At 33.5% G+C, this 21,542-nt stretch overlaps 3 protein-coding genes across 5 annotated transcripts; 1 reads left to right on the plus strand and 2 right to left on the minus strand.

Annotated features, from left to right (window-relative positions):
- Nucleotides 1–206: 206 nt before the first annotated feature.
- On the minus strand, nt 207–7,003 carry LOC112726787 (DEAD-box ATP-dependent RNA helicase 13). The gene is made up of 14 exons (XM_025776300.3): nt 6,409–7,003; nt 5,603–5,790; nt 5,318–5,512; nt 5,021–5,197; nt 4,187–4,575; nt 3,618–3,798; nt 3,209–3,331; nt 3,024–3,140; nt 2,610–2,714; nt 2,123–2,263; nt 1,972–2,037; nt 1,107–1,265; nt 771–852; nt 207–662 (listed from the first exon to the last, which is right to left on the minus strand). Exons 1-14 carry the CDS (start codon nt 6,953–6,955, stop codon nt 607–609), a joined length of 2,526 nt encoding a protein of 841 aa, XP_025632085.1. The 5' UTR covers nt 6,956–7,003; the 3' UTR covers nt 207–606.
- A 6,771-nt stretch (nt 7,004–13,774) lies between these two features.
- On the minus strand, nt 13,775–14,366 carry LOC112726790 (uncharacterized). Its single transcript, XM_072208722.1, has one exon. The coding sequence runs from the start codon at nt 14,364–14,366 to the stop codon at nt 13,953–13,955; it is 414 nt and encodes a 137-aa protein (XP_072064823.1). The 3' UTR covers nt 13,775–13,952.
- LOC112726789 (disease resistance protein Roq1) lies at nt 13,905–19,928 on the plus strand. 3 transcript variants are annotated; one of them, XM_072208721.1, is made up of 7 exons: nt 14,795–15,166; nt 15,262–15,368; nt 15,637–16,145; nt 16,268–17,375; nt 17,457–17,729; nt 17,817–18,997; nt 19,316–19,928. In XM_072208721.1, the coding sequence occupies exons 3-7, from the start codon at nt 15,652–15,654 to the stop codon at nt 19,398–19,400; spliced, it is 3,141 nt and encodes a 1,046-aa protein (XP_072064822.1). In that variant the 5' UTR covers nt 14,795–15,166; nt 15,262–15,368; nt 15,637–15,651; the 3' UTR covers nt 19,401–19,928. The 3 variants fall into 3 exon arrangements, with proteins under 3 accessions (XP_025632087.1, XP_025632088.1, XP_072064822.1); XM_025776302.3 differs by lacking the exons at nt 14,795–15,166; nt 15,262–15,368 and adding an exon at nt 13,905–14,508; XM_025776303.3 differs by lacking the exon at nt 15,262–15,368 and having other exon boundaries at nt 14,719–15,166.
- The last annotated feature ends 1,614 nt before the right edge of the window (nt 19,929–21,542 follow it).

The raw sequence follows: 21,542 nt of genomic DNA on the forward strand, positions 1-21,542 counted from the left end.
TTTACAATCCCTGATTTTTTTTCATAATTGCTGCGGAATTTGAGGTAGCTCTTTGAGTGAGTGCTTCCAGTTCGTGAAAAGCAAAAAAGAAGAAATTTTTCCTGTAGAAAACATTGAGATACTTTTCAATGTTATAATTTATACTCTCCAAAATAAAAAACACCAAACCAACACCATAAAAACTGCTAATGATTCTGCAACAATGATAGTGAGAACAGAGCCTAAACTTGTCGGTTTTCATTAGAATAAGCTTGCTTTTGAATGAAACATGACTACAACAAATTCCGTATAACATCAAAAAGAAAAAAGAACTATTTTTGATCAGTCACGGCTGGTCTATGTGTGAATCCAGAACCACTGAATTTCAAGCTTGATTACCGCTGACAACTGCCAAAGTTGACATAAGCTTCCTCTGACATAATCATATTCGCTACTTCTCGATTGAAATTTTCATGATATATTCTATTCATACAAGAAATCAAAGCTCTATGGATAATCACGATAAAACTATGGGACATAGTCCCAGCCCTAAAATTACCCAGCAACAAATGACAAAACTTCGGTTGGTGCAAAATTTGCCTTTTATATATCATATGTATTGCAATTCTAGTCCTTGTCCTGTTTTAGCTTTTTCTTCTGCTTTCTTCGCTGATCACGCAAACCTGAAGCAAGAACATTCCGAAAATTTAGAACATGCTAGAGCCAAGATCTAATTAATAAATAACTAGAAAAGAAGAAAGGATATCATATATTTTCAGACTGAAGATTACGTTTCTTCTCCTCTTTTCTTTTTCTTTTCCGATTTTCTATATTTCTCCGTTTTCCAGCAAAATCCTTGACATCCATGCGCACCTGTGGGGAGAAAAAGGAGCAAAAGCAAGAACAACAAAACAAACAAAAAACATAAGCTCCAATCTACTACTCAAGCTGAATATTTAGATAACGAGAAATTCCTAACTTTCCTGCAAAATAAACCTTATTCTACTTTTCAAAATCTAAAAGTTTGTTAATGCGGCAAATTACATTGTAAAATAGACGATTTCATATTTGACAGGATCAATACAAAATTATGCCCACTGGAATATGAAAAGGGTGGAACATTCTACCTCTTCACCAGCATTCCGGAGTGCCTGAAGTGCTTCAACACAATCTTGACCAATCACAACCAATTTTCCCTTCTTGCCTACTCCTGAGCCCGGGCGATCATTTAGTTTTTGCTTTGCTAATTGTAGCAATTGTTCCTGCATGACAGGTGTGACACCAGCCTACAAAAGAGAGTATTATGTTTCAGAGTTATGTCCTAACATAGTACATATGTTTGCATAGTAAAAAGATACTAGGAGCATGTTTGAGAACCTCTCAGAAAAGTCAAATTAAGAAAAATAATCACGTTTGGGTAAAAACTTGAAAATAGATTATAATTGAAACTAATCATTTTAAAGCTAAAAACCAGCTTATAAGCAAAAGCAATATTTTGAAACTTATGGAATATAAGCAAAAGCTTATATTTTTTAATTGTAATGATTTTCCTAATTTGACCTAAAGTACCAAATATTAAATAATATAGGCAATCATTCTATACCCATTTTCGTTATTTCGTAATAACACCAGTTAAGATTTCATACATTTCAAACACAATAAATTATTCTGAAACCATTTTTCAGCTAAAGTATCCAAACATAAATTGATCGTCACATAATTGATTATTTCGAAAAGTGATTATACAAACAAGAATTATTGAAATAAGTATAAATTTTTAGCATTCCCAAACACATATTATTGTGAATAATTAAAACACCTATGTGCTAGTATATGTACATCATGCCTTGCAATTCCTCTGAAACTTCTGAAGAAAAACATTAAAAATTAGAATTGCAATAATAACAATGACTAGCAATGGGTCAAGAGGCATTCCAAATGTGGTAAATAAATATTAAGCGTGAAAATGAAAGAAAATCATAAGATTAATACCCCTGCTAAATATCGATGTGAAAATGTCTTTGATTGTAAAGGACGTGAAATCAACATTTTGAGCTCCTGCAATATGAAACATTTGAGAAGAATTAAATAAACTGGAAATAATATCTATATATCGTTTCAGGTATATATGAAGGCATCAGACCTGTTGCAATGTCTTCAACTGTTTAGAACTGGCTTTCATTTGCTTGTGTTTGTTCACTTGTTCCTCCTCACTGTCGTCATTTTCAGTAACTAATTCAACTGAGTTAGCATTTCGATCAAACCAGTTTTTCTCAGCTTTCACCTAAAATAGCAAAGAGAAATAGAATTTGAAAACACAAATATCTATATCCAGTCAGCACAAAGGAGCAATAAAGCAAAACAGAATTTTAAGTCAAACCTGAAAAGCAAGAAAATACATGAGACTGGAAGTCTGTAACTAGAAATTATTCTGTGTACGTTTGTAAAGATGCAATAAGGAAAACCTCTTGAATATGGAGGTTACCTCAAGCAAATTACATTCAAAACCATTTCAAATCGTAAACAGAAAAATGATAAATTCCAAGCACACTTGACACTAACACTGGTTGCATGAAAAAAATGCCAAAATGTTATATAATTCAATATACTGTACAGGTGAATCCTAATACCTGAGAATCCTTTCGTGTTATTTTGTCAATTTGGCGTGCAAGAGACAATCGTTTTAAAACCTCTGGCATGTATGAGTTCTGTAAAGGAAACCGCTGAAAATTGTCCTGTAGATAAAACAAGATAATGACAAAAATGTAGATCACTATATTGTTCTCGATCACGAGGTAAGTGATGGTAACTTATATCAAACATGTATTATTTAGTTCATTCAACTCTCTTTAAAACATGTTTAGAGGGAACAACATATAAATGGCTGTATGATACACAACTCAACATGCCGTGTTCTTATTGACTACACCTCTTATCTTCATGCGAAGAATTTTTTCCCAACTTCAATGAAGTAAGCACCCAACTTTAATATATCTAACCTATATGCTTAAATTTAAAAGGAAAAATGCTGTTCAGGAAACAACCTTAGAAAATGATTTGAGCAGCGAAGCAAACTTTGCCGTTTCTTTTGGTGAGACTAAAGCAATGCTACAACCTTCAGCAGAAGCTCTAGCTGTTCTTCCACTTCTATGCACATAAACCTAAAAAGATGAAATAAATGTTAGATGTAATGTATAATATGGATAAAAGAAGCAAAATATTAATTTACCTCTGCTGAATGCGGAAGTTGATAGTGGACAACAGTTCTAACACCGGGAATATCAAGACCCCTTGCAGCAACATCCGTAGCAACTAGTATGCCATTTTCACTTTCACGAAAACGATCCATGGCCTGCATTGAAGAATGAACGAAACACGAAAAATATGATGATGGAAACAAAATACAATATCCATTTAAACTAAAAGACAACTCAGTATTAAGATGTATTCAGGTTAACCACAATGCCAACTATCCAAGTCCAATCCCCTATAAGAAGGAAAAAAAAAGGAGGGAAAAGTAGATCTACACTATGACCTTTTGATGGTGAGCTATTTTGTTATGCAGATCTTTCAGCAGAAAGACGAGAAACACAACTGGAAGAAAGCAAGAAAAGGTTGAGACAAACAAAGGAAGCTACCTTTAAACGTGCTCGCTGCTGCATTTGTGCATGCAGAGTCCAAACATCAATGCCAAGAATCCGCAGTATGGAAGAAATATGGCGCAAAGCTGCAATTGATGTACAGAAAACTATGGTGCGACCTTGTCCATGGACAGTCAAAATATAATACAAGTAGGCATCTTTATCTTCTTCCCTGCATCTGCAACCAATGACATTCAATAACAAAATCAGGAAGATGATGAAGGTAACATATGTGTGCATTTAATTCTAAGAAACTATTCAGTCCCTTTATCTTAGATGGTGAAATAAGGCAAAAAGTGGCTATGCCTATGACGGAGTATGTTTTAAAATTGAGAAAAACAGCTGACAAAGATGCAAAATCTCTATTTGCACAAGGAATGATAATTAAGATAACGATTGTCTCAGGGGAGGATATGTGACCCAACAAAATACTCAAACGGGAAAAAATAATGTAACATTAAATTCAAGACAATTCAAATCAACATGAAATCATGAATCTAAGAGTAAAAAGAATATACATCAATATTTAATAAAATCAGTGTCCTATCCAGCATGAGTTTACGTACTCAATAAATGATTCCTCAAGCTTGGCTGCCAATATCGATGGGTTGGTAAGATCAATAATTGCAGCATTGGATCTCATTCCAGCTCGTTCAGAAAGAGTTTCAATAGAATTCAGTTCCTCTGTGAATGATTGTTTTTGTTTTACTAAACCGCGCTTAAGCTTCTTGCGAAAATCAGCAGAAAGTGCAACAGTAGCTGAAAACACAAGAGTTTGTCTTTTCTTTCTTTGGTAGCTTGAAACTGTAACACAATTTTGTGCATGTTGAGAATTATCTTCGGCGGAGATATTTGGCATGGGAAGCATGTCAATTATTGATTGCAACTCCTTAAAATGACCGTTTTGTACCATTCGATCAGCCTCATCAAGCACAAAGAAAGACAATGAATGTAACTGCAAAAACAACATGGCCATGTCAAAAATGACTTTCAATGAAAGCAATACGTCAAATCTACACAAAAACTAGAACATTAATTTTTAATGTGTGAATTATTGCTGCTAAAAGTTAAGATGAAATCTAACCAAAATGATAGATGTCTTATATAGTGTACAATTACAAATGTTGTCTATATCAAATATTTAGCAAGGGTGCCATTGTATGACTCTTCCAATAAGTCGTGCTTAATTGTGGCCCATACATGTTGAACAATAAGGATTAAGAATTACAGGAGGCTACAATTTACATACTCTGTCTTATTAAACACTTGTAGTTTTCCACTATATTTCAGATTCCCCCTCACACTTATCTACTGGATTAGCATTCATGAAAACAATAACTTAATCTTTGTAAAACATAAATTGATACTCAATCTTCATAATGCATATTGCTAGAAGTTACCTCAACTAGATGCTTTTCTCCACTTGACATAAGTTCCCACAACCTCCCTGGAGTTCCAACAACAATCTCAGGTCTTGATTTTAAAAGTCTCTCCTGCTTTTCGGCTAAAATTCCCCCAACAATAGGGGTCACCCTAACATTAATATACTTAGCTACTGCTTTCAGATGATCAGTTACCTGAAAATGGATTCCAGTCAGCTTGTAGCATGACTCCTAATTTCTAAAACAAGTATATACTCATAATCTAAATTGAGTAACTAACAAACATGCAAATGGATAAAAAGCCTTTACAAATACCTGAATAGCAAGCTCTCTGGTTGGGGCAACAATTAGAGCCCTCAAAATTCCTGTAGGAGCATATTTTTCTGGCTCTTCACCCCTTTCTTCCTCCATCTTTGTAGCCTTCTCCCGTTCCTCCAAAATACGTTGCAAAATGGGCAAACCAAATGCAAGTGTTTTACCAGATCCTGTCTCAGCAGCCCCAACAACATCCTGCCAAAAAACACACAAGAACAAGGGTCAAAAAGCTAATCTAGCTAATCAAACCAGCAAAACCACTGAAGAAGGAAAACTTCAAACAACCTTCCCTTGATGAGCAGCAGCAGGAATACAAGCTTTCTGAATTGGTGTCGGTTCCTTGAAACCAAGCTTGTAAATTGCTTTCATCAGCAAAGGATGAAGCCTCAACTCATTCCATGCATAAAATTCAGTTTCATCAAAGTCTTCTTCCCCAACATCATCATCATCATCCTTCACATCAGTATCTAGACCTAAAAGAAAATATAGCAGTAAGATGAATATGCCTCCAAAACCTTCATTCATCACAACATTGCATAAACATCCCACATTTCAGGAATCCGTATCCACATACATACTAAAGTACATATGCTGATACGTATAAATAAAATAGCAACTACTAGTATCTGGCTTTCTCATCTTAAATTATTCATTCACAGGGCATTAACATAAAGACATCATATTTCAGGAACCTCCAAACACTTATGCACATACACACACAAACATATATACAGAAAATTTAAAACTTAGAATATATATATAATAAACAAATAACTATAAGTATCAGGATTTCTCATCTTCAACTATTCACAACGCATAGACATAAACGTCTCGAATTTCAGGAGTCTACATACACACTTGCCGTTTCATGAACTATATAATTACTACAAAAGTATGAACAAGTATTTACCAGCACATGGATTTCTCATCATTAATTATCACCTTGCATCGACATAGTGAGGATTTATCATCTTCAACTATTAACATTTTACATAAACATAAAGATGTTTCACATTTCAGGGACCTAAAGCACGTAAACATAAATGAATTTGTATCATTGGCAATTTAGAATCAAACAAGTAAGTAACTACCAGTATCTGGCTTCTCAACATTCTGGTTTTCGGTAACCGCTTCCTCCTCCTTTTCCTCCTCCTTCTTCTTATCCTTCTTTGTCTTCTTTTTCTTCTTCTTCTTCTTCTTGTCATTTTTCTTTTCCTTCTTCACTTCAACCTCACCGCTACCACCGCCGCCGCCACCGCCAACTCCATCATCTCCTTCCTCTTCTTCCTTCTTCTTCTTCTCTTCTATCACATTCTCGTCGAGTTTATGCTTCTTCTTCTGGTTCTTCTTCTCGTTAATTTGAGGTTCAGGAATGGAAAAACCGTAATCAGCCTCGTCGATCTCCTCGAGCGAGAGGAAACCTCCTTCGAGCTCGTTGGAGCCAGTAGCGAGCATAGCAAAGGGATCGTTTTCGTTATTGTTATCATCTTCGTCATTGTTTCGTGGAAACGAAGGGTTCCAAGGCAGCGAGTTAAGTCGGTCGAGTTGGGGGTCACTCGCCAACGCGGCGGCGCGCTTTCTCTTCAGCTTTCTCTGGCGAGACTGAGAGGAAGTAGTACTTGCTGTAGCTGCTTCCATGGCGAACACGGAAAAACCCGAACCGTGATACCGCTTTCGAAGTTTGCCTTTTTACGCCTTAATTTGGGCCAAGGCCCAGCTCAGTAAATAATATTTCAAATTTGACACATTACTAGCCCGAGACCACAACAATTCAACAAGCTTAGTCCAAGTCCAATTAAAAAAAAAAGGAAAGCAATGTTACGGTGTACTATATCCGAGAGTAAAGGATAAATAGATTCTTGACCGTTTGATCTACATATAATTTAAGTCTTTGAAGATTTAAAAATATATTTAAGTTTTTGACCTTTTTTAAAATCTGGACATATTGATCCCTCATGTTCACTTGGATCTATCAGATTCAACAGAAAAATCAAGTGTGACTCCCATTGTACTGACCTGGTTGATATGAATGCACACGTAGAAGAGTTTTTAAAATTGGACAAATTAAACTCAGGGATCGATATGTCCAAATTTTAAAAAGGTGAAGGACTTAAATATATTTTTAAATTTTCAGAGACTTAAATATCCGCGAACCAAAAAATTAGGGATCGATTTGTCCTTTTCTCTATATCTGAATAGTGAAATTGTTTCCTTATAATAGAAAAAAAAAGTATAAGATATTATTTTTTAATTAACTAATATTATTTAATATTTTACTGTAAAAGTATATTTAATTTTTATGTTTTTAAGAAGATTTAGATATTAGAATTAAGATATAAGATTTAAAATTTAAAATTAAAAAATAATTTTAAAAATTAATTAATATTGATTAAAAAATTAATTTACAAATTAATTTTTTAAAAAATAACAATTTTTTTTGTCATATGTGATATACATATCTTCTATCAATTAAAAATAATTCTACTTTTCATTCAATTTTACTCTTTAGGTAAAAAATTCACCGCAAGAGAAATAAATATGAAAACATTAAAATCAAAGACATTTCATATCAAAATAATGATAAAAATTTAGTTATTTTATGTTTTAAAAATATATTTGAAGGGTATAATAATAAATATTTTTAAATATCCAGTATATTTAATATATTAAAATGTACAAATTTATCTATTTAATAATTTTAAATAAAATATATTTCATTAATATTCTTAAAATGTAGAATAATAATAATAATAATAATAATAATAATAATAATAATAATAATAATAATAATAATAATAATAATAATTGTAAAATAAATAAGGAATATAAAATAAAAAAGCACAAATAAAAAACTCTAGTACCAATGTTCACCAATACTCTTATCTCACTACAATAGAAATTATATATATATATATATATATATATATATATATATATATATATATATATATATATATATTACCAATATATAGTAGCGTATATAAAAGAGAGAAAAGAGTGTATTAGCACTATAAGAGAGAGAGAATTTTTATTGATTATTGGTGTGTATATGGCTTCAGATCATGCCCTATTTATACATGTATGAAGTGCTTATTTTTCAAGCTTCATTTAATGAGATTCTCTTGGTAACATGATCATTTTATCATGGAAAAGGTTGAACCGTGCAATGGACATCCACTTTTGTTCTTATCACAACACTCTCTCTTGGATGTCCATTTAGGATTATTGCCTCGTTAAAACCTTACTAAAAAAATCCAGTGGGAAAAAACTTTAGTGAAGGAAAAAGAGTACAATATCTTTTGGAACGGCCTCATTAAAAACTTTGTCAAGAAAAACCCAATGGAAAAAATCTGACCAAGGAAAAAAGAGTACAATCTCCCCCTCTTGCTGACATTATGTTATATCTCGAAATTGGCGCATCCCAATCTGATGTACCAATCTTTTAAAAGAAGATTTTGGGAGTGACTTTGTAAATAAATCTGCCAGATTATCACTTAAGCAGCTCTGTTGGATATCAATTGTCTCTTGATTTTGAAGATCATGAGTGTAGAAGAATTTGGGAGAAATATGCTTTGTTCTATCACCTTTGATATATCCGCCTTTTAGTTGAGCAATGCATGCTGTATTATCTTCAAACAAGACAGTTAGAGCTATCTTCTGAATTCTGATCAATCAGTCCACATGATGACAGAATATATTGGATCAAAACTCCTGAGCCAAAAACACTCGCGACTAGTTTCATGTATCGCTAGTATTTCAGCATGATTAGAGGAGGTTGCTACTATCGTCTGTTTTGTGGACCTCCATGATATAGCTGTACCACCATATGTGAACAGATATCTTGTGTGAGATATTCTTTTATGTGGATCAAACAAGTATCCAGTATCAGCATAACCAACTAATTGTGACTTGGATTCATCTGGGTAAAACAATCCCACATTAACCGTTCTATGAAGATATCGAAAGATTTGTTTGATTCCATTCCAATGTCTTCTGGTTGAAGAGGAACTATACCTTGCTAGTAAATTCACAACAAATGATATATCGGGTCGTGTATTATTAGCAAGATACATTAGTGCTCCAATGGCATTAAGATATGGTACTTCAGGACCAAGGATATCTTCATTCTCTTCTTTAGGATGGAATTGATCATTTTCCACATTTAAAGATCTTACAATCATTGGGATACTTAATAGATGTGACTTATCTATATAAAATCTCTTCAAGATCTTTTCTGTGTATGTTGTTTGATGAATTAAGATCCCATTTTTTGTATGCTCGATTAGCAGGTCGAGACAAAATTTAGTCTTTCCAAGATCTTTCATCTCAAACTCTTCTTTTAGAGTTTTTATAATGTTAGAATCTCTTCAAGAGTTCCAATGATATTTAAATCATCAACGTACACAACAATTATAATGAATCTAAATGCAGATTTCTTTATGAAAACACACGGGCAGATATCATCATTCTTGAATCCGCTTTTGGCCAGATACTCAATAAGACGACTACACCACATTCGTCCAGATTACTTCAGACCATATAAAGATCTTTACAATTTAACTGAGTATAACCCTTGTGAATATTCATTGGATGGTTTAGATATCTTTAATCCTTCAGGGACTTTCATATAGATATCACGATCTAATGAGCTGTATAAGTAGGCTATTACCACATTCATTAGATGCATATGTAGTTTATGATATGCGGATAAACTGACCAAATAACGCAATATTATCGCATCCACTACAGGATAATATATTTTTTCATAACCTATACCGGGCCTTTGCAAAAAACCTTGTGCCACAAGTCGAGATTTGTAGCGCACAACTTCATTTTTCTCATTTTGTTTTCTCATAAATACCAATCGATATCCAATAGGTTTTACATCTTCTGGTGTACGAACTACAGGTCCAAAGACTTCACGTTTTGCAAGTGAGTCTAACTCAGCTTTCATGGCTTCTTCCCATTTTGGCCAATCATTCCTTTGTCGATATTTTTCGATTGATCTTAGCTCAAGATCCTTACTTTCATGTATGATATTTAATGCCACATTATATGCAAATATTTCATTGACAATTGTCTTATTTCAGTCTCATTTCTCTCCTATAAAGACATATTTTATCAAGATATCATCATTTTCACAATTTTCAAGTACCTGAATGTCTTCTGGCGTTAAAACTATATCAGAATTTTGGACAACTGCAGGTGTCTTTACTATGTCTTTTTCAACAGGAATAGGATTTACCTCTTATTTTTCGAGAATTTTTGTCTTTGGAACCGACAGGCCTGCCACGCTTCTAGCGTGAGTTTGCTTCTGTGGCAATTTGTCCAACTGGGACATCAACTCGAATCGGAGCATTTTCAATTGGTATATAGGATTTAGTTATCCCCTTTGTATAAGAAAATGCATCAGGCAATTCATTTGTTATTCTTTGCAAATGTATAATCTTTTGAACTTCTAGTTCATATTGCACTGATCGAGGATCCAAATGCATCAAAGATGATACATTCCAATTAAGCTTCTTTTTAGGATGCTTATTCTCTCCCCCTAATATTGAAAATTTTGATTCATGACAATCCGCAAATCGGGCTTTAAATACATCCCCAGTTTGTATCTCAAGATACCTTACTATAGAGGAAGAATCATATCCAACATATATCTCCAATTTTTTTTGGGTCCCATTTTGGTGCGAGAAGATGGTGCAATGGGAACATATATCGCACACTCGAATATTCTTAAATGGAAAACATTTTGTTGCTGGTCAAAAGCTAATTGCATAGGAGAGAACTGATGGTAACTCGTTGGCCTAAAACGAATAAGTGCTGCGGCATGTAAAATAGCATGCCCAAACCGAGGTTGGAAGATTTGTTCTCATAAGTAAGGATCTAGCAATTAATTGGAGGCATTTAATAAATGATTCTACTAACCCATTTTGTGTGTGAACATGAGCTATTGGATGTTCAACACTTATTCCATTAGCCATACAATAAGCATTAAAGGCTTGGGAAGTAAATTCACCAGCATTATCAAGACAAATTACTTTGATTGGATTTTCTGAAAACTATGCTCTTAATCGAATAATTTGAGCAAGTAATCTCGCAAACGCCAGGTTGCGAGAAGATAATGAGCACACATGTGACCATTTCGAAGATGCGTCTATTAGGACCATAAAATATCTAAAAGATCCACATGATGGATGAATAGGTCAACATATATCGTCTTGAATCATTTCTAGGAATTCAAGGGACTCAAATCCAATTTTTACTGGTGATGGCCTTAAAATTAGCTTCCCTCAAGAACATGCAACACAACAAAATTCACTAGATTTAAGAATCTTCTGGTTCTTTAGTGAATGTCCATGGGAGTTTTCAAATTCTCCGCATCATAATTGTTCCCAGATGACCCAATCGGTCATGCCAAATTATAAATTCATTTGGGTTAGTAAACTTCTGGTTTACATTGGCATGTGATTCAATTGCACTAATTCTAGTATAATACAACCCAGATGAAAGTGAGTGTAACTTTTCTAATATAAGATTTTTATTTGAATCATGGGTTGTGATATACAAGTACTCATAATTTTTCTCATTCATTGTCTCAATATGATATACATTTCTGCGAAAATCTTTGAAACTCAATAAGTTTTTTAGAGACTTAGTAGACAATAGTGCATTATTTATTATGAATTTGTTCCTCCGGAAACAAAATTATACCTCTTCCGAATCGTTCTATCACATTGCCTGAGCCGATAATAGTATTAACATATTCTTCTTTTGGTACAAGATGGGTAAAATATATATTACTTTGAAGAATAGTATGCAAACTTGCACTATCCGCAAGGCATACATCCTCGTTATATATCCTTGCCATTTTTTTCAAAGACAAATAATAATAATAAAATAAATAAAAATACACATTATAATTTTGAAATTCATAAATATCATATTTGAAATTTCGATACATAAAAATAAAACTTAACAAAAAATTTATTTTTGTTTACATGAATACTTAACAAACTCACATATTAAACTATTCCATCATTAATCAAATAGCCAATATTTTCTTCAGGATCCTCAATTAATTTATTTTGCCTATTATTTCTTTCTTTATCCCACTTCTAGTGAGATCCCTTCTTGTGAATATAATTCTTTTTCCTTACATAATTTTTCTTATTACAAAAACCTTACTATTTACTTCTTCGAGGGTAATGATTTGTCGCATTTGCTTCAGAAAATGGGGCGGCGCCAACTGGGCACACTTCATGATTCCTTAAAAGTAATTCATTGTTGCGGGCAAGAAATTAACTCAAAATACTTTTTAAATCCTTTTTCTCAATACTGCTGCTGCAGGAGCACATTCGAGGCATAGAAGGTCGAGAAAATTTTCTCTAACATATCATTATCAAATATCCTTTCTCCACATAATTTCATTCGTGAGGTGATTCGAAACATTGCTGAATTATATTCATTTATGGATTTAAAATCCTGTAGATGCAAGTGCGTCCATTCATATCGGGTTTGAGGAAGTATCACCGTCTTTTGATGATTATACCTTTCTTCAAGGTCTTCCCACATATCTGCAGGATCTTTTATTGTGAGATATTCATTTTTCAATCCTTCGTCAAAATGACGACGAAAGAAAATCATAACTTTGACTTTATTCTTTTTGGATGTATTATTTTCAACTTTAATGGTATCTCTAAAATCTATTGAATCAAGATGGATTTTAGCATCCAGTATTTATGATAAATAGTTGTTTCCAGATATATCAAGAGCATTAAATTCAAGATGAGAGAGTTTCGACATAATAAAAATTTGTTACCTAGAGTCTTCCTAAAATTTAATCAGAGTCTCGTACTGATAACATGTTGTAAAATAAATAAGAAATATAAAATAAAGAAGTACAAATAAAAGACTCTAGTATTAATGTTCATGAATACTCTTATCTCACTATAATAGAAATTATTTATATATATATATATATATATATATATATATATATATATATATATATATATAAATAAAGAGAGAAAATTTTTATTGATTGTTGGTGTGTATATGACCTCAGATAATGTCCTATTTATACATGTATTTTTTGGTGACTAAACAAGGAAAGAAACAAAGCAAAAACTATTCTAAATCCGAGCGGATGATTCGTTGGAGATCAACACTAGGCTCAGACCAAATAACATGATTAGAGTTACTCTTGGCACCATATTTAGCCATCCAATCCGCAGCTCTATTTGCTTCTCGGGACACCCATTCAACGTGAACAAGCCAAAGACGAGATAAAAGCTCCTGAATCTTGTGAACCAAATCTGTTACTTCAGATGGATACCCACTTGTAAGCTCATGCATGATGGAAAATACTTATTTTTCAACCTTTATTTAATAAATTTTCTTAATAACATGATCATTTTATGGTAAAAAAGATTGAACCGTTCAATGGACAATCCATTTTGTTCTCATCACAACAATAAAAATAATTGATAGAGAATTTCACTTTACATACAGTTTGCTACCCAAATTAGGAGGTTTCTTTGGTGGGAAAAGAATATGTAGTGCTCCAAGCTACATGGCTCTCTATGAAAATAGGAAAAATTATTGTTGTAATTAGCAAAAACTAAAAAGAACTCTACGTCAGTGCCCACCCAGTACCCATGCCTAACCCCCTCAACATTCTCCCTCGGCTCCTCTTCTTCGTCTTCGCCATTCGGCACCGTGACGATGAGCTCGCCGTCGACGAACACGGTGCTGGAAAGCTCCGGTCGCGTTGATTCGGCAGCCGGAACCTCCACATGTCGAGTTCGAGATCGTTGAGGGAGAACTCCACTGGACCACTGTCTCCGACGACGATCTTGACAACGAAGTGAAAGCAATCGGGGGCTTCCTGGATGGCAACATCGGCGTCGGACCAAACCGGCAGTTCCAGGCCGCGGCTGAAGATGTGCGGCAGGTGACGGAGCTTCTTTCCGGAAGCAGCTGCGGCGTCAACACTGAATTGAATGGTGATGTTGCACTTTCGGGGAACGACGGGATGAACCTTCATGGTGGTAGCTCTCGATGGAAACGCAACAGAGGATTGCAGCGCCCAAGATTAACAGCAGAATCAAAGAAAGAACCATAAATGAACATCTTCCAGTATCTATGAAATTACGAAAACGAGCACTTAAGGTCGAATGCAAAATGAGGTTAGTGTTGCTCAGTATTTGATCCAACCATCTTTATAGATAGAGACTTCGTTGTTTAACTAATAATTATGATAGTCAGAAAGCAAATCTCATATTTAATTTCATTTCTTGTGGGATAGTTTAGCAAATAGAAAAGTAACTGTACGGCTACAATAACAGCCATACAAAAGGAATATATTAGGATGGTGCTTGGAGCTCCTGCATTTAGGTGCCCCACCGAAAAGTAAGCCCCCAAATTATTGATATCCGGTAGTTTAATTAACATGGAAGATCCTGAAACCAAGTTGGAGTGGTTAGTTCACTCGTCACGTAATCAAGTTTTGAAAGTTTAAATTCTACTTTTTAGGCAGTAACTCATTGACTACTATGACTAGCTACACTTTTTAAATAGAGATTCGATACGATTAGTCTTTAACCGATCAAGTTCGGAGGAAATACTCAACAAAAAAAAAACATGGAAGATACTTAAGGGAGAAAAAGCAAACTAATTAGCCAATTAAGTCTTCCTAGTCATTAGTCAACGATGCAAACTTCTCAAATAATGAGTTGTTGATCTTGGTTCCGAGAAGCAAGCAAGCTGCTTCTCACTTCTCAGCACTGAGGCGCAAGTAAAATTCGACCTTTATCAGTTAAAATCACCTGCATGGCATTCACCCTGGTATATCATCATCATCGTTATTCTCTTCTTTTTCCCCTTTATTTTAATCTGCAAATCGTCTTTTCTGGAATTAAATGGGATATGATATATGGCAGTTGAAGGATAGGTTAAGCTTGCTGACGTTGCATCGTTCAAATTAATATTGGTTAAAAGGATTAGAAGCTAATTTGAGGGAAAACAGAAGAAAGAGTAGCTTGTAATTGTAAGCTTTAATTATTATGTGACTCTGTTACTCATCTTCCATACAGCAGCCTATTAAAGTTTCAAAAATGTTTGGGAGATAATAAAAAATCAGCTCAGAGTACCTAAAGTTACCTTATTCTGCATTCTTTAATTATCTTTGAAATAATTGAGTAATATTAGATGTAATAAATTTATAATTGTAGATGTTACATAAAGTTCAAAGTAAACTTGCTTGTTAATTAATTTTCTCTCATTCAATGGAATTAATCATGTTCTTGCTCTTGCAGTTACTGTAGTTACCCATGGCACAGCCTGCAGAAATATCATCATCTTCCTTCACCGGTGAGTGGACTTATGATGTTTTCCTCAGTTTTAGAGGGCAAGATACCCGCCACAATTTTACTGGTAATCTCTACCATTCTTTGGATCAAAAGGGAATACACACCTTCATCGATGATGAAAGCCTTAGAAAGGGAGAAGAAATTAAGCCATCCCTTCTCAAAGCAATTCAAGAATCTAGGACCGCCATAGTTGTTTTCTCAGAAAACTATGCGTCCTCAACTTATTGTTTGGATGAACTTGTCGCAATTCTTGAGCATTTGAAAGCAGAAGGTCGACTTGTTTGGCCTATCTTTTATGATGTGGATCCATCCGTTGTTCGACATCAGAGGGGTAGTTATGCAGAAGCTTTAGCAAAACATGAAGAAAGGTACCAAGATGACAAGGGCAAAGTGCAAAAATGGAGGAAAGCTTTGCTTGAAGCAGCTAACTTGTCTGGTTGGCATTTCATACAGGGGTACCATACCAGTCACAGTCACACTATCCTTTTATATTTATGTATTATTATATAAAAAATCTTAGTGTTTTCTTAGTGTTTTTCATTTCATAAGCTTTAGCATGAAGTTTTACAATGTGCAGGTCTCAAACAGAATATAAGTTTATTACAAATATCATTAGAACTGTCTCCGAAAAGCTCAATCACACTCCTTTACATGTTGCTGACAACCCAGTTGGGCTAGGATCACTGGTGCTTCAAGTGAAATCTATTATGGGAATTAGCTCTAGTGAGAGAGTTAAGATGATCGGAATTTGTGGGACTGGTGGAATAGGTAAAACAACAATTGCACGAGCTGTGTATAACCTGCTCGCTGACCAATTTGATGGTTTGTGTTTTCTTGCGGACATCAGAGAAAAGGCGATTGATAAGCATGGCCTTGTACAGCTGCAGGAAACACTACTTTCTGAAATACTTGGAGAGAAAGATATTAAGATTGGATGTGTCAATAAAGGGATTCCACTAATAAAAAGGAGGCTCCAAAGAAAGAAGGTCCTATTGGTACTTGATGATGTGGACAATCTTAAACAGTTAAAGGCAATTGCTGGAGGAAATGATTGGTTTGGCTTTGGTAGTCGAATCATTATCACATCTAGAGACAAGCATCTGTTAAGTGCTCATGGGGTGAGTGAGTTTTATGAGGTTAAAGAGTTAAGTAAAAGAGATGCACTTGAATTGTTCAGTTGGAATGCCTTCAAAAGCAACAAAGTTGATCCAGGTTATGCAAAAATTTCAAGCCGTGTCCTGTCGTATGCCGGTGGTCTTCCTTTAGCTCTGCAAGTAATTGGTTCCAACTTGTATAATAGAGGCATTGATGAATGGAAGTCTGCGCTAGATAAATATGAAAGAATTCCTAATAAAGAGGTTAATGAAATACTTAAGCTAAGTTATGATGGTCTGGAGGAAGATGAGAAGAATATTTTCCTTGACATTGCTTGTTTCTTCAACAAATACAAAATGTCCTATGTCAGAGGAATGCTACATGCACATGGTTTCCATCCAGAACATGGCATTCGAGTTTTGGTTGACAAATCTCTTGTGAGTATTGATAGAAATGATTGTCTGAGAATGCATGACTTGATTCAGGATATGGGTAGAGAAATTGTTAGACAGGAATCTCCTTCTCAGCCTGGCAAACGTAGTAGATTGTGGTTTGATGAGGATATTTTTCAAGTTTTGCAAAATGAGACGGTATGTTGGATTCTTCTTGATTTTGTTTTCCTTTTCTTTTCTGACAATGTTCTGATCTGGTTATGTTTGATGCTTGAGAAGGGTACCGATAAAGTCGAAGTCATAATTTTGAACTCAAGCAGACAGAAAGAAGTGTGTTGGAATGGGAATGCATTCCAGAAGATGAGGAATCTTAGAGTTCTTATTGTTGGGGATGCATACTTTTCTACAGGTCCCAAACATCTCCCAAATAGTTTACGGGTTTTGGATTGGGTCGGATATCCATCAACATCTTTACCATCTGGTTTTAATCCTACCGAGCTCTCCATACTCAGCATGATTAGTAGCTGCCTTAAATTCGACAAACCACTCAAGGTAGTAATTGTTTCATACTATTGTGATGTATTTCATGGCTCTTGATTTGTTTACATGAGTTCAACAATTCTTGTTTTTGTTCTGCAGGTGTTTTGTTCTTTGAGTTTTATGAATTTTGAAGATTGTAATTTGTTAAGACAAGTACCCAGCCTTTTTGGACTCCCAAACTTAAGGGCATTGTGTCTTGATAATTGCACCAATTTAGTTAAAGTTCATTATTCTGTTGGATTTCTTAAGAAACTCATTTTGTTGAGTGCTCAAGGATGCTCCAAGCTCCAAAGTTTTGTAAGTGCCATTAATTTGCCATCTCTTGAGACTCTAGACCTAAAGTGGTGCACAAGTCTTGAGAGTTTTCCAGAAGTACTAGGACAAATGGAAAACCTCAAAGAGGTTTATTTGGACCACACTGCCATAAAAGAATTTCCATTTTCAATCCACCGTCTGATTGGGCTTGAACGGTTGTTCCTGAGGAGATGCAAAAATCTCAACCAACTTCCAGTCAGCATTAGTTTATTACCCAAACTTGAGGTGTTGATTGATTACAAGGGCAGAGGATATCGATTGTATGAACCACACAAAGCTGAAGAAGCCCTGATGTCAAAAGTGTTCGTATCTCCCTCTTTAGAAGTGGATAAGGGATATATGCTTCCCTTTGCCAAAGCATATTGTATAACGATGATTGACTACAATGTCATCCAAGAATATCCACTATCCGGCATTGTTTTGCCTGAAAAACACGTCCATTTTGGGAGTGGATCATCTGTTTCGTTTTGGTTTCGTGAAAGATTTCCAAAGGTCACAATCTTGCTTATTGCAGAACCTTCTTTATACATTGAAATCATGCATACTTCAGTGTGTGAGTTCAGATACTCGGTGGTCATCAATGGAATCAACCAATTAAATTCTTCATGTGATTACATCATTTGTGAGACGCGGAAATTGTGTCTGACTATTTTTCTGGGAGACCTTCAACGCCTGATTGAGGAGGGTGCTGTCAAAAGAGTGTTTTCCGTTTCCAAGGATGAACAGAATCACGTTGAGGTTTCATGCGAACTAAAATATCACATGCCATATGATCCTAAGCATGTAAGTGAAGGCCAAAACAGAAGCATAGAAGGAACAATAAAGCAAAGCACCGTTCATGGGGACATGCATGATATCCTATTATATCTATCTCCCTACTGCAAGAATAGTTTCCGCTGCTACTACCAAAGCAAAGCACTTCAAAAATACATGAGAAGAAAAGAAAAGCAGGCACAACATATAAGGTTGTTTCCGAATATCTATAATCTATAACGATATATCTATCTATAACAATATATAATGGTAAAACCTGTTTTGGTGTCCAAAACTTTTTTTTCAATTTTATCCTTTCTAATAACCTATCCAGTATAACTTCTATAATTATCTCTTTCTTCCTTTATTCTCTCTCACTTCACATCATAATAGAAAAAATTTTCTCATCCATCTTCTCGTGCATTCTTCTCACTTCATCTAAATATAATGTAAAATGTAATATAATTTGTTTTTCGTCATTAAATAAAAGTGTAAAACTATGTTTATATGTTTGTTTTGATTAATTACAGTGGACAACATATCAATAGAAGATTCACGTGGAAGTGGTCAAGCCCACTTGGCAAGACTATGCTAGGCGACAAAGACAAAATATGAGCGAAGAATAGAGGCAGCAACATCTCGCCAAGAGACGTGGCAGTTACCGACACCGACAGAGTATCAGACGTTCAACTAATATGACAACACCATTAGAAGATATCACAAGTTATATTTTCAGTTAATAAATTTAGAGGAATGTTAGGGGGCCAGCAACTTTTGTGATTTGTAGCCATCAAATAGCCATCAATGATAGTTTTAATGGTGTGAGATTGGTGTGAAATTTCATCACATGAGTCACTTTTCTTTGCTGGTTACATACTTGCCAGAATTTAACAAAATTGCTGGCCCCTAGACTTTTCCATAAATTTATATTGTTAGTATATCATTTAATATGAATTATTTTTATTTTCATGCTAATAATAAAAAATTTTTAAATATTCAAATACTCATAATAATAGTAGAGTTGGTTCAAGTAATAGATCGAATGGTCCAAATATACGTAAGAATCCTGTATATTTATTTAATTAATAATAATCTATTTTTTCTTAGGTTTTGATTCAATAAACCTTCCATATTTGTCCTAAATAATATTGTTATAAATATTATTATAATATCTTAATGAACTTTAAATTAAATATCTATAACAATATATATATATATATAGAGGGAATAGGAGAATTTGGTATCCAATTTCCGCTTTTTCATCTTAATCCTATAAATAAATGGTGTTTAATATAATTGTCGTCTTAAAATTTGGTAAAAAATGTAATTATTAGTTAATTTTGCTTTATTCTTTGTACACATAACTTAAAAAATGGTGTTATCTTTTTATTCTACACATAACTTCTATCCATGTTGTCTTCTTCCTTGTTTTATGGAGTACAAGAGTGAGCACGGGTCGGTTTGGTTTAGATTTATGGTAAAATTAGAATTAGAACCGAACTGATCAAAATGTAATCGATTCGGTTTGGTATGAATTTGTATTTTTTTGTACATGTACCCGAACTAAACCAAACCGATTAAGAACGGATCGGTTCGGTTTGAGTAATTGGGTACCCGATGACTTTGAAATTCATAAAAAAAAAAACCAAATTTTTATCTTAAAAATTCAACAAGTACAATAAACATGTAGAAATAATCCAAACATGTTAAACATCAAATACATTAAAAACTAAACTCATTAAAATCTAAACATATTAATAATGAATAATCATTGTCTAATGGAAAAGCCATATATATTTTTTTTATTTTTTTATTTAATTAATATATGATCGGGTTCGCGAATTGGTTTGGGTTCCGCACTCCCAAAATCGATACTCGAACCAATCACTAACAAAAGTCATTGGTTTGGTTCGGTTTAGACCCGATTACCTGTTGATTTCAGAACCAATTCAATTGGTTCGGTTCGATTCGGACGGGTAATCGGGTACCCGCTACCCGTACTCACCCCTAGAGTACATGTAGTATTCTCTCCCTATCTTTATTTTACTTAATTAAAAAAATAATGATAAATATGTGTATGTAGAATAGAAAAAAATAATGAAAATAAAAATTAAAAATTTTTAAAAAATAATGGAACAAAAGATTATTTAAGATATTGAATATTTAAGATATTGAATATAAAATTAAAAAAAAAAACTTTTAACAATTAAAATTATGCGAGAAGAAGAGTTCTTTAGATTTAAATTTTTATATCTACTTCAAATTAAATAATATTAAAAAAATAAATAAATTTATAAATATTTATAAATTTTTATCTTGATTGTTACATATAATAACAACGTAATAATTTTAGTATTATACTTAAATTAATTTAAATTTTATTATTCTATACATTAAAAAATTAAATAACTTATAAAATTTCTATTTTTATTTTTATTTATTAATAATTTATTATTTATTAAGATTTTTTTATTTAAATTCATAATTTAAAAAACATAAAAATTAATTTCCTAAAAATATTAGAAAAAAAAACAATATAAGAATTATAATTTTGTTTTGAAATTAAATGAAACTTTAAGAAAATCTTAAAAATTGTATTAGTTAGAGACATAGAAGTTAACATATTAGATATAGAGAAATATTAACAATTATTACAAATATGTGTTAAGAGTAGGGGAAATATTCAACAATGTAATATTTTTATATTGAATTGTACATGTTAATAGTAGCTAAAATAGTAGTGTCCAAATAATATTA

The sequence above is a fragment of the Arachis hypogaea genome, chromosome 12 (assembly GCF_003086295.3).
Source record: "Arachis hypogaea cultivar Tifrunner chromosome 12, arahy.Tifrunner.gnm2.J5K5, whole genome shotgun sequence".
In the NCBI taxonomy this organism is placed as follows: Eukaryota; Viridiplantae; Streptophyta; class Magnoliopsida; order Fabales; family Fabaceae; genus Arachis; species Arachis hypogaea.